The sequence below is a fragment of the Misgurnus anguillicaudatus genome, chromosome 1 (genome assembly GCF_027580225.2).
Source record: "Misgurnus anguillicaudatus chromosome 1, ASM2758022v2, whole genome shotgun sequence".
NCBI classification, from domain to species: domain Eukaryota; kingdom Metazoa; phylum Chordata; class Actinopteri; order Cypriniformes; family Cobitidae; genus Misgurnus; species Misgurnus anguillicaudatus.
The window spans coordinates 25915985-25929635 of record NC_073337.2 but is presented as its reverse complement, the minus strand read 5'-3'; the positions used below and the strand labels follow the sequence as shown (position 1 = coordinate 25929635).

Here is a 13651-nt window from a genome sequence, read left to right as displayed (position 1 = left end):
TGACATCGGATTGATATTTGCAAATATTGATATTTTCTTGGTCTTGACAAACATTGATATTGCTCTAAATATTGACAAATATTGATATTGACAAATACCTTGACGACTAGTATTAATGATCATTTGCAAATCATTTTACAGGAAACAACTGCTATTTTCAACTCTCTGTGTGGTTATGGGAGAATTTTAGCCAATGAGAAGACAGGAGTTTAGTTGTCTTTGATTTTGACTTGTCTGTTAGTGTGGTCATGTTTATGTCCTGATTTTAGTGTTTGTTCCTGGCAGTGGTCAGGCGATCATCTCTAAGCGCTCCTGCTAATATCCGACATGCTCATGGTAAGTTTTGACATCTCAGATATTAATACATCTGGTTTGTTCTGGGTTTTAAGGATTTGTTATACAGATGTTTCTCGAAAGTTATGTTAAATAGGTACAAATATGTCAAACTATTATGCCTTCTTTAGGTACAAAGGTGGTCGTTTTGACAGCTAATCTACCTTTATGTCGGTCAGTGTATTTTTATATCATACAATGAGAGATGCACATGGACTACTTCAATGATATATGTAATTTATATCCGTAACTTTTTATAATCTTTTGTTGAATGAAAGGCACAAATAAATGATTTAGTGTCCATGCTTAACTGTTGATTTAAGACTTATAATCTGGCAGGCACTGACAATTTTCACATGAAACAAAAGGTTTGTTTTATACTGAAGGAACTGGGCAGGCAACAAGTGTTATATTTCATGGCGTATTGTGTCTGTGATTAATATCTGGAAGCATGAGATTGATTTAAATCAATCCTGCTGTATCAGTAAAATATAACTGATCTCCACTGTGGCTGAAAATATATTTTCACTGCACATGCATTGAATTTATGCGACGAAACATCTATTTATATGTTAATGGCCTTCAACAGTAATGGAATTCTTGAAATCCTGTTTGTAAAGATAAGCAGATACTTATTTGTAATTAAACAATTGTTTATAGGATGAAGAGGAAAATAAATGAGTTTATTTAGTAATTAGGAATATCTCAGTGCATTCTTTTTACGCTTCTTGTGTTCTTCAAGGGTGAATAGAGTCGAAATGGGCTTTACTGGCAGACGCTGTGTCATGGATGGAAATGGAGATTGGTAATGCTCAACCAAAAATGCTAATATTTGACCCTGTCTATATGTGAAAACCTGGTTAAAGTATTTTCATGTTATTTACTGTTTTCTTCCTAAAACTCATCTTCTGTCAACATTTTGTGAAATATAACCTTAATATTTTTAATATACATTTAATAATGTATATTATTAAATGTTATTAATATTATATTAATATTATGAAAAATCGAGTATTTGACCCTGCCAAATAATAATATAATTATTATGTTAATTATTAATATTATAAAAAAATTCAATTATTTGACCCTGCCTGTGAAAACCCAGCTAAAGTCTTTTCATGTGATTTACTGTTTTCTACCTACAAATCATCTTCTGTCAACATTTTGTGAAATAATATATTTATTATTAATATTATAAAAAAATCAAATATTGACCCTGTCAAATAACAATATAATTATTATATTAATTATTAATATTATAAAAAATGCAAGTATTTGAAAACCCAGCTAAAGTATTTTCATGTGATTTAATGTTTTCTACCTACAAATCATCTTCTGTCAACATTTTGTGAAATATTATATTTATTATTAATATTATAAAAAAAAATCAAATATTGACCCTGTCAAATAACAATATAATTATTATATTAATTATTAATATTATAAAAAATGCAAGTATTTGAAAACCCAGCTAAAGGATTTTCATGTGATTTAATGTTTTCTACCTACAAATCACCTTCTATCAACATTTTGTGAAATATTATGTTAATTATTAATATTATAAAAAAATCAAATATTTGACCATGTCAAATAACAATATAATTATTATATTAATTATAAAAAATGTAAGTATTTGAAAACCCAGCTAAAGGATTTTCATGTGATTTAATGTTTTCTACCTATAAATCTTCTGTCAACATTTTGTGAAATTTAACCTTAATATTTTTTATATACATTTAATAATAATAAGCATTGGGTTTAATTATATTTCATGTTTTAGTGAGAAAAAAATCTTGCATGGTCAATAAATCTTTATGTATAAATCTTTAAGTATAAATTTGTAACTCTTATTACCACCTCTTATTATATAGACACATTTGTATTTATAAATTTAATTCAAAGTGACTTGAAGTGCATTTCATGCTATACATTTTATCAATAGGTGCGCTGTAAAAAAAATCCTTGTTGCACTTAAATTTTTAAGTTTAATCAACTTATATTTACAATTACAAATACAATTTCAAATTTCTTGATTGAGGAGTTGCTATAAATTATATAAAGTAAGTTGAATTAGCTTAAGTTATTTCAACTTTATTTTTATAATTTATTGCAACTCCTCACTAGTCAATAAAGTTCTAATTAATTGTAAATTTAAGTTAATTAAACTTAAAAATGTAAGTGCAATAAGGATTTTTTACAGCGATAAATAAAATTAATTGTACAATGTAAAAAGTAAACATTGGATCAACTTAAAAAAATACTTCAATTACATTTTCTCACTTCAAGTGAAAATTTTAAGTTGAAGATGTTTAAATTGATTATTGATTATTTTAGGTGTTACCAATTCATTTTTTTAAACTATTTTTTCACCTTAATTTTTTCGCTTAAAGTAAAAATATGTTTTTAAAATTCTTTTTTAGGTGTTACCAAATAAAGTTTTATAAGTAGGGCAACTTTCACTTTTTACATTGTATATTCAAGTTGATTAAACTTAAAAATGTAAATTTTTGTGTAAAAATGTGTAAAAAACTGGGCATTAAATAAAATAAGCGTTTTGAGTTTCCAGTTAATGTGAAATGTTATATGTGTGGTAAATGCTGGGTTATTTTCAACCATTTGTTGGGTCAAATGAAATTTTGTTTATAATGTATGCTTTAAAACGCCACATGTTCTGTCAACAGGTCGTCCAAGAAAATCAGAAAACACAGGAGTCATTCGCCTTGTCGTGATGTGTCACCTGTGCCATCACATTACTCAGAACCAGTGTCACTTCTGCAACGACGGGTAACACTGCATCACCTGCCTCAATTTATAGCCACAAATGCGTTTTTATCACAACAGTAAAATACAAAATGAAAGTTTATGAAGCAAGTGAATGGCAAAGTGGGAGGTCTGTTACCGCTATCTCATCTATATCACTAAGCTTGTTCTTGTTATACGTAAAGCCATTTCTTCAAGTTGTTTTTATTGACATATTGTTAAGAATTAACTTTAAACATTGCTTTTTTGTCATGCCTACTATATTTAAGGAGGAAATGTGAATTTAACAAACCATCTTACCAAGCATACCAAAAAAACAGAAAAAGCTAAAGGGAAGCAAACTTTTATAGCATAAGTTGATACTTGTTTAGCCCCACCCATAAAATATTGTCCCAGACCTCTTGGTTTTGGCTAGATGGGATACAGCTACGGCCTTAATCCCGTGAAATGTTAGGTTCAGGGTTATGTTTGGGGGTAGGATTAGGATAAAAACTAGAATTTGGCCTTTGCCAATAAAAATACACTTGCTTGTATAGGATGTAATTGCCAGCCTACCTGGTGTCAGGAAACCAATCAGGGATGAAGATGACGATGATGACGTTCGGAGTCACAAGAGCTTGCCAGCAATGACTGCATTGACCCTCCAACCAAAACAGATGAAGTCACACAAAGTCATTTCCGGTTTACCCCCTCTCATAAACTCCAGGTACTGAATACTTGTTTTATTTTTTTCAAGTCCAGTTAACATATTTAAATTATTTAGACTCGTTAGGTAATGCTGGTGTGATTGTATACCAGGTGTAGTTTGATTGTTAAAGGAACTGGGTGTAAAACTGACTTCATGCTGCCACCAATTATCAAATCCAAGAAGTTTTGGATGGAAACGGACCTCCAGAGACCACCTTGCAGGGCTGGATACAGGTATTGGCTCCTTTAATTTGAATAATTTTGCATTACTAATTTACCAAACAGAAGAGCAAAAATAAATCAACCTATCTTCCTTTTGCTATTGGCTGGATAAACGGATAGCTCCGCCCAAAAATCGCACCAGAGTTGCTCCGCTGCCATTTTTCAAGTTTAAGATACCAAAACAAAATTGTTATTTATTATAAAAAAAAGTGTAAATAGGTTTTATAAAATAAAGTGACACATGCCATAAATGTATTAAGGTATTTTTTATACAGTACATTAAGTCCCCAGACACAAAAATATTTGACCCACACATATTTTTATTTTATTTTTTTGCATTTTGGAAAGCCTTGCATTGAAAACAGATTTAATATTCACTGTCTTTCATATTCATCACTTTGTAGGCAGGAGACCATTATTTTTTGCGTGACTCGACTTCTTGTTGCATTTAGGGAGTTTGTTCATTAAATTCACCGAGTAGAAATGAAAAGGCAGTCGATATCTCACCCAGCAGATATGTGCAGAGTCATTTTCTGCTTATTAATGATTTAAAGCCTGGTTAGTTTCAGGAATCACGTGGGCAAGTAGTTTTTCTGCATCCCTCATTTATTTTAGGCTGCGAGGGAGTGAGAGAGTGAGGGAGCGAGAGAGAGAGAGAGAGAGAGAGCATGCAGATTTCTTACTATCAGCCCTACAGCTGAGCTCATAAAATAAAATTACAGTCTCTCAATAAAGTTGAATTAAAATGATGTTGTGAAGCATGAGATGTGTTTGAGGAGCATCCCTTTTGTACTTGTTATTTAATTTAAGAGCAGTGAGTTTCAGTATGTCTCCCTCATCAATCTGAGTTTGTTATAAAAAAGATTATTGGATCTTAATGTGACTGAAATCCTGATAAACATCCTCGGCTTTTGAGGGGTTTTAGTGTGTTGCTATGAGGTTGCTAGGGTGTTGCTGTGTGGTTTACAAAGTATTTAGAGTGATTTTTAGCGTGTTGCTATGAGGTTGCCAGGGTGTTGCTGTATGGTTTACAAAGTATATAGAGTGATTTATAGTGTGTTGCTATGAGGTTGCTAGGGTGTAGCTGTATGGTTTACAAAGTATTCAGAGTGATTTTGTGTGTGTTGCTATGAGGTTGCTAGGGTGTTGCTGTATGGTTTGCAAAGTATTCAGAGTGATTTTTAGTGTGTTGCTATGAGGTTGCCAGGGTGTTGCTGTGTGGTTTACAAAGTATTTAGAGTGATTTTTATTGTGTTTCTATGAGGTTGCCAGGGTGTTGCTGTATGGTTTACAAAGTATATGGAGTGATTTTTAGTGTGTTGCTATGAGGTTGCTAGGGTGTTGCTGTATGGTTTGCAAAGTATTCAGAGTGATTTTTAGTGTGTTGCTATGAGGTTGCCAGGGTGCTGCTGTGTGGTTTACAAAGTATTCAGAGTGATTTTGTGTGTGTTGCTATGAGGTTGCTAGGGTGTTGCTGTATGGTTTACAAAGTATTAAGAGTTATTTTTATTGTGTTGGTATGAGGTTGCCAGGGTGTTGCTATATGGTTTACAAAGTATACAAAGTGATTTGGGTGTCGGTTTTCTAAGGGTTTTTTAAGTGTGTTGCTATGAAGTTGCTAGGTTACTGATTGTTTTTAACATATTGTGAGTGGCTTTCAATATGCTGTTATGAGGTTGCTTGGGTGTCAGTTGCAAGAATATCCTGAGGGGGTTTTAGTGTGTTGCTATGAAGTTGCTAGGTTACTGCTATATGGTTTTGAACATATTGTGAGTGGCTTTCAATATGCTGCTATGAGGTTGCTTGGGTGTCAGTTGCAAGAATATCCTGAAGGGGTTTTAGTGTGCTGCTATGAGGTTGCTAGGGTGTTGTTGTATGTTTTACAAAGTATTTAGAGTGATTTTTAGTGTGTTGCTATGAGGTTGCTGGGTGTTGTTGTATGGTTTACAAATTATTCAGAATGATTTTTATTGTGTTGCTATGAGGTTGCTAGGGTGTTGCTATATGGTTTACATAGGATACAGAGTGATTTGAGTGTGTCTCTATGAGGCTGCTAGGGTGTTGCTATATGGTTTACATAGCATACAGAGTGATTTTAGTGTGTCGCTATGAGGTTGCTAGGGTGTTGCTATATGGTTTACATAACATACAAAGTGATTTTAGTGTGTTGCTATGAGGTTGCTAGGGTGTTGCTGTATGGTTGATATTGTAAGTGGCTTTTAATATGTTGAGGCTACTATGGTGTTTCTGTATGTTTAATACAGCTTTGAGGGGTTTAGTGTGTTGCTATGAGGTTGCTAGGGTGTTGTTGTATGGTTAATAACGTTTTTGAGAGGTTTTTAGTGTGTTGCTATGAGGTTGCTAGGGTGCTGCTCTATGGTTTTTAAAATATTATGAATAGCTTTAAATATGTTGCTATGACATAACTAGGGTGTGTCTGTATGTTTAATGCATTTTTTTTTATTTTGTTGCTATGAGGTTGCTAGGGTGTTGTTTTATGCTTGCTAAAGTTCTTGAGGGTTTTTAGTGTGCTGCTATGAGGTTGCTAGGGTGTAGCTGTTTGTTTAACACATTTTGAGAGGTTTTTAGTGTGTCGCTATGAGGTTGCTATGGTGCAGCTCTATGGTTAATAACATTTTTGATGGTTTTGTAGTGTGTTGCTATGGGGTTGCTAGGGTGCTGCTATATGGTTTTTAAAATATTCTGTATTCTGTATGTTTAATACATTTTGAGGGCTTTTTAGTGTGATGCTAGGTGTTGGTGGTTGGTAACTGGCTTTAGTCAAAAAGTTAAAAATATAAACCATAATTTCAACACTGACATGCCATAGATCACATCCCCAATATTAAGAATGAACAATGGTAAATGAGATTAGTACATTCACTAATTATACCTCAGTGTTTGTCATGCATTATGTTTGCAAGTATGTATTATAATCTGTTCCCCTCTTTTTTTTCAACATCTAATTTTTCCTTTTTTATAAAAGGCCTGAGAAAATGGAATTCAATACAGAACCCACTCATGCATTCATCCATCCGAAAATTGCTCCTGTCGACCAGACAGCTCTGTCTTTCAAGGTGCACAATGTTGGAGAAAATGAGCCCTGCATAGCCACTGCTGGAGCCTCTGGAGTGTCCCCGAGATCTCGCCTAACTTTCCAAAGTCCGGTAGTGCAGGCAGTCTATCCTATCAGTCCTCATGATGTACAGCAGATGAGGCAGGCTGACAGAGCGTGCCAGCCCCTGAGGTCTGTGCTGAAGAAAGCTCATGCATCAAACGGCCGAGTGTTTGACTGCCCGCTGGCGACCCACCTGTTGGATCCTTTTTCTGGGTTTCAGGAGCAACTCTGTCGCCAGATCCTCCACTCTCCTCTGCCTTATCGCACGGCTCTTCCGCAGATCCCTGTTCCTTGTCGACAGGATCAGGTGGATGTGTTGTCTGCGTGCAGGGGTCCATACAGCTCACTGATGGAACGCACTGTGGAGCTTTGCAACTCTCAGGGACAGAAGTTTCCCAAGATAACCATGACCTGCCCAACACCGTCGCCGAAACGCCTGTGCCGCACAGGGATGAGACATGCGGCTTGAGATATATGATTTATGTTTGACTGACTTCTTAAATCTTGATTATTACTTTTATACAAAAGGACTTACAGTGCATTCAAATGATAGTTTTTGTATGTGCGTTTCCTGGGAATCGAACCCGTGACCATGGCATTGCTATTGCCATGTTGTACCAGTTTATCTACAAAATTTCTTAACATAGTCAAAATTTATTGACTTACGCTTACAAAAAAGGTGCTTCAAAAACTTTTCAACTGGAGCTCATGTGACTTTCCTGTGCACAGTTTTGTTTAGTCAAGACACGGCTGTATGACATCTCATCATTCATCTGGTTGCCATGGAAACACAAAGGATCATTAAGCCATGTCGAAGCTGGACCCTGGGGTCTGTACTGTTCCACAGGAAGTACAGGAAGTTCCTCAAAGGAGTTTTATAAATAATGCCATACATTTTCCTGGGTGTTGAGATCCCTATGAGTATATATTCTTTGTCTCCCACTGAAGTGAAATATAAGTTTCTTGCTTTACACTTTTTATTACACAGATAACTGTGAGATTTGTTAAAAATATTGCTTCAAAGCAAAGGACAGATTGCATGTTTTTGCTGAGACTAACAAAACGGTTACGTCAGCGCTGGTCGTTAGGTGTTTTGCGATCTTATCAGTTTTTGCTGAGATTAAGAAAACTGTTACGTCAGCGCTAGTTGCTAGTTTTTTTGCGGTCTTATCACTTTTTGTGCAGACTAAGAAAATGGTTATGTCAGCGCTAGTCGCTAGGTGTTTTGGGGTCTTATCACTTTTTGCGCAGACTAAGAAAACGGTTATGTCAGCGCTAGTCGCTAGGTGTTTTGCGGTCTTATCACTTTTTGCGCAGACTAAGAAAACGGTTATGTCAGCGCTAGTCGCTAGGTGTTTCGCGGTCTTATCACTTTTTGCGCAGACTAAGAAAAAGGTTATGTCAGCGCTAGTCGGCAGGTGTTTTGGGGTCTTATCACTTTTTGCGCAGACTAAGAAATCCGTTATGTCAGCGCTTGTCGCTAGGTGTTTTGCGGTCTTATCACTTTTTGTGCAGACTTAGAAAACGGTTACGTCAGCGCTAGTCGTTAGGTGTTTTGCGATCTTATCAGTTTTTGCTGAGATTAAGAAATCGTTATGTCAGCGCTAGTCGCTAGGTTTTTTGCGGTCTTATCACTTTTTGCGCAGACTAAGAAAACAGTTACGTCAGCGCTAGTCGTTAGGTGTTTTGCGACCTTATCAGTTTTTGCTGAGATTAAGAAAACTGTTACGTCAGCGCTAGTCACTAGGTGTTTCACGGTCTTATCACTTTTTGCGCAGACTAAGAAATCCGTTATGTCAGCGCTAGTCGCTAGGTGTTTTGGGGTCTTATCACTTTTTGCGCAGACTAAGAAATCCGTTATGTCAGCGCTAGTCGCTAGGTGTTTTAGGGTCTTATCACTTTTTGCGCAGACTAAGAAATCCGTTATGTCAGCGCTTGTCGCTAGGTGTTTTGCGGTCTTATCACTTTTTGTGCAGACTTAGAAAACGGTTACGTCAGCGCTAGTCGTTAGGTGTTTTGCGATCTTATCAGTTTTTGCTGAGATTAAGAAAACTGTTACGTCAGCGCTAGTCGCTAGGTTTTTTGCGGTCTTATCACTTTTTGCGCAGACTAAGAAAACGGTTATGTCAGCGCTAGTCGGCAGGTGTTTTGGGGTCTTATCACTTTTTGCGCAGACTAAGAAAACTGTTACGTCAGCGCTAGTCACTAGGTGTTTCGCGGTCTTATCACTTTTTGCGCAGACTAAGAAATCCGTTATGTCAGCGCTTGTCGCTAGGTGTTTTGCGGTCTTATTACTTTTTGTTGAGACTAAGAAAATGGTTACGTCAGCGCTAGTCGCTAGGTTTTTTGCGGTCTCGTCACTTTTTTGCAGAGACTAAAAAAGGTTACGTCAGCGTTAGTCGCTAGGTGTTTTGCGGTCTTATTACTTTTTGTTGAGACTAAGAAAATGGTTACGTCAGCGCTAGTCGCTAGGTTTTTTGCGGTCTCGTCACTTTTTTGCAGAGACTAAAAAAGGTTATGTCAGCGTTAGTCGCTAGGTGTTTTGCGGTCTTATCACTTTTTGCGCAGACTAAAAAAACAGTTACGTCAGCGCTAGTCGCTAGCTGTTTCACGGTCTTATCACTTTTTGAACAGACTAAATAAACGGTTACATCAGTGCTAGTCGCTAGGTGTTTTGCGTTTTTTTCACTTTTTTGCGGAGACTAAAAAAAGGTTACTTCAGTGCTAGTCGCTAGGTGTTTTGCAGTCTTATTACTTTTTGCGCAGAGTCAGACAAAGAAAGCGGTTGCGTCAGCGCTAGTCGCTAGGTGTTTTGCGGTCTTATCACTTTTTGCGCAGACTAAGCAAATGGTTACGTCAGTGCTAGTCGCTAGGTTTTTTGCGGTCTCGTCACTTTTTGCACAGACTAAGAAAACGGTTACGTCAGCGCTAGTCGCTAGGTGTTTTACGGTCTTATCACTTTTTGCGCTGACTAAGAAAACAGTTACGTCAGCGCTAGTCGCTAGGTGTTTTGCGGTCTTATCACTTTTTGAACAGACAAAGAAAACTGTTACATCAATGCTAGTCGCTAGGTGTTTTGCAGTCTTATCACTTCTTGCACAGACTAAATAAACAGTTACATCAGTGCTAGTCGCTAGGTGTTTCGCAGTCTTAACACATTTAAACAAGAGATAAAATATATAAATCGAATGAAGAGACTGCAAACGCTATCTTGCACTAGTTATTTTATTTAATTTTTTAAAGTAGGGGAGAACTGGGGCGAACGTAACGCAGGACGAAAGTAACAAAGCGATTGTTTACATTTGATTACATTTGCATTCTAAACTATCACAGCATCTTGAGCGCGCAACCCTTGACAGAGCTGACAAATTTAGCGTTATTTCCTTACCTTTTTGCACATCTAGGTCCGGAAAGCTGGTTTCAACCATAATAAGTAAATTCCTAAATCGCTCAGAAACACGCGTTGTGTTTCTGGTTTCATGTGTTACAGTACTGATCAATCTACAGGTTATTTAGTGCTCTAACACATCCTGACCTGAAGTTTGACTTCTCAGAGTTTTTCAAAATAAAAGTAAATCGGGTTTAAATGTTAAAAAAATTATATTATTTTAATTTGATTTAATTTTATTTTATAGTGTTCAAACTGTTAATTTTTTTTCAACAATTCAAGTTTGTACTGTCAGGTTGCTTTTGAAACATTTGATAAAACTGAAATTTATGTGTGAAATGTAAATGTCTGAAAAATGGTACTTTCGCCCCTGCTCTCCCCTATAATCAATTAAATTTTTTTAGTTAAGCTGAATGTCCAAGACACTAAAGACTTTGTTTAAAAGATAGTTTACCCAAAATTAAAATGAACATGTTGTTGTGAGCATGTATGATTTAATTTCCTCATTGAAACACAGATGTTCAACAAATGTTAGTGATTGACAGCCTCAGTTTGATTCACTTTTAGTGTGTTATAATTTAAGAGTCCTTTTAATGAACCCTAATCACGGTTAATGGCATATTTAATTTTATGCTAAAATCTGTCCACTGAGCGATTAGCCTGTTTAATAATTTAACAATACTGTCTTAAACCATTACTTCACCCCGTTCCACACCCATAAGACCTTCGTTTATCTTCGGGACACAAATGAAGATATTTAAGAGCTTTCTGAGCCCCTATAGACAGCAATGCAACTCACAATTTTTATGAAATGACGAGAATACTTTTCACCCTGCGTCCTAATTTCATACTATCCATCCTAAATAAAATTAGAATGAGTGTGTCCCAACACAATACACAAGTATGTTGAAATGAGTATCCATAAAGATCCCGGATGGTTGCCCTGGCTGACATCTATGGAGTGGTTGATTGACGAATCTATGTATAAATATATCTATGGTTGACACATGACGCATGAGTGCTGCTTTCGTGAATACGCGTCATAGACTAAAGCTGCGTCCCAATTTGCAACAAGCGATCGAGTGTACTGTATTTACATCCCTTACAGTGTTGTTTTTCATCCATGTAAAGCTGCCATGTTTCATTTAAGACTGTTAATTTTTGTTTCACTTTTACACAGGCTTGACAAATGTATGAATGGTTGATAATGATTATCTGTAAGTGACTCGTAAATTTGGAGGTTAAATATTCTTTATTTAATGAAACATTTTGTAATGATTAAACAGAAAATGGGAATTGTAATTGTTCACATTATGTTAGAATTACAACAACGGTCCGATGACCAGCTTCAGATTTTGACCCGACACTGTGTTGTGTTGCAGAAATAAAACAGATATTTAAGCTGAATGTGACTTGATGTTGTTATTGAAATGTGGATAGATTTACAAATCTTTTTCAGCTTTATCATCAAATTCAAATTCTCCACTGTTACAGTCAAATCACGAACACATTGCACCTTTAAGACAGGGTCACAATCCCAGCATTCCTATCACTTTCAGATGAAGTACGGCATGCGTTAACTTCTCTGCTGACTCAGTGTGTGTATATAAGCATGTGGTTTGTTTCTCGTGTGCTGTGTGTGTGTGTAATGGCTCTCTGGTTTCACGCTCCGATTATCTGGTCAAGTATTACCCAAGCTGATATTTTACCCCCCAGTCTCCCATTTCGGCACCGCTCTGCCCTATACTCTCCACTGATAGGAATTCCTTTCATTCCTACTGGGAATATCGTCAGGATGGGCTCCAGTTTAAAACACACACACAGCTGACAAATGTCATTAGCTGAAGTTGATACTGTATATTGGTATACCAAATCTTAAAGGAACGGTGTGTATTTATGAGGCACTAAACAGAACTGCAGTGTTTTCTGGCATCACGTTGATTTCAGTCTTTGACATGACCTCACTCAGTCAATATTAAATATATCAAGGTTATATTTTCACAGAATGTTCTTTACATTATTATATTATTTACCGATTTTTATGTAGAAATCAGTAAATCACAAAAAGTAACTTTAGTTGGGGTTTCGTCACATAAGGAAATAGTTCACAACCTGTTATACAGTGTTGGGTATAGCAATGTACCCATTTCTTTATTAGATGGAATGGGGTATACCCACTTCTAAATTTTAAACTTTAATTAATAATGCTAATTTCATATTGACATTTACGCTGAGAAGTCAACCCAAATATATATTAAAAATTGCCAAAAAATATATTTGCTGAAATATATTTTGGAATATTTTACAAAAATATATATTGAAATATATTTTAAAAGTAAATACATTTTAAAGCATTCAAAAATATATTTAGCCCTCCATATATTTCAATCCAAGAAAATATATTCACGTCACATTGGAAGAAAAACGTTTTGGTTATGAACCTGTAAACATAAAAAGGTAAAATGAAATAAATTTTTAACTTCAAAAAATTTACTTTATAAAATTAGTTTGTATTTAGCATATATTTAAAATATATTTAGGCAAAAATTAAAAAATCCAAATGGGATGTAAAATTAGAAATGTATTGCTTGCCCTTGAAATACATTTTGAAATATATGTTGATATATAAATGTTAAAACTAAGTATTTTTTTAAATTCAAAAATATATTCAATTAAGCACAACATTGTATAAAATGTATTTAGCTTGTATTTAAAATATATTTTTGGCCAGAGAAATGTATATATTTTTTGTTATATGGGAAGCAGAAGAAGTTAAGTGACAATACTGGCTCATTTTGGAGTGAACAAAATATGTCACTGTTTATAGCACAGGGCATTCAACCTTAGTTGGGACACTTGGGGGCATAAATTAAGCACACCCCTGCTGTTATGGTATTTTAATATGCAATGGAATCATTTGACCACTAGAGGGTGCGATAAGACTGTTCTTGGGCAAACCTATAGGATCACATTGTGTAATGCTACTGGATAACCACAGTGTTAAAAGTGATGTCTGGAGGGATATTTGCACAATATTTGCTTTTAATGACCCTATGTTTAAAAAAAAAACACTCAAATTTCTACAAAAGTTTTTTTTTATTCTGTACTGTGGGAATATGACTTTTATTCTCATATAAAATTGC

General features: G+C 35.3%; 1 protein-coding gene across 1 annotated transcript; it reads left to right on the top strand.

Annotated features, from left to right (window-relative positions):
• Positions 1 to 238: 238 nt before the first annotated feature.
• On the top strand, positions 239 to 9552 carry LOC129432688 (uncharacterized). The gene is made up of 6 exons (XM_055191255.2): positions 239 to 336; positions 1076 to 1138; positions 3015 to 3117; positions 3630 to 3799; positions 3892 to 4014; positions 6989 to 9552. The coding sequence occupies exons 2-6, from the start codon at positions 1092 to 1094 to the stop codon at positions 7587 to 7589; spliced, it is 1044 nt and encodes a 347-aa protein (XP_055047230.2). The 5' UTR covers positions 239 to 336; positions 1076 to 1091; the 3' UTR covers positions 7590 to 9552.
• The last annotated feature ends 4099 nt before the right edge of the window (positions 9553 to 13651 follow it).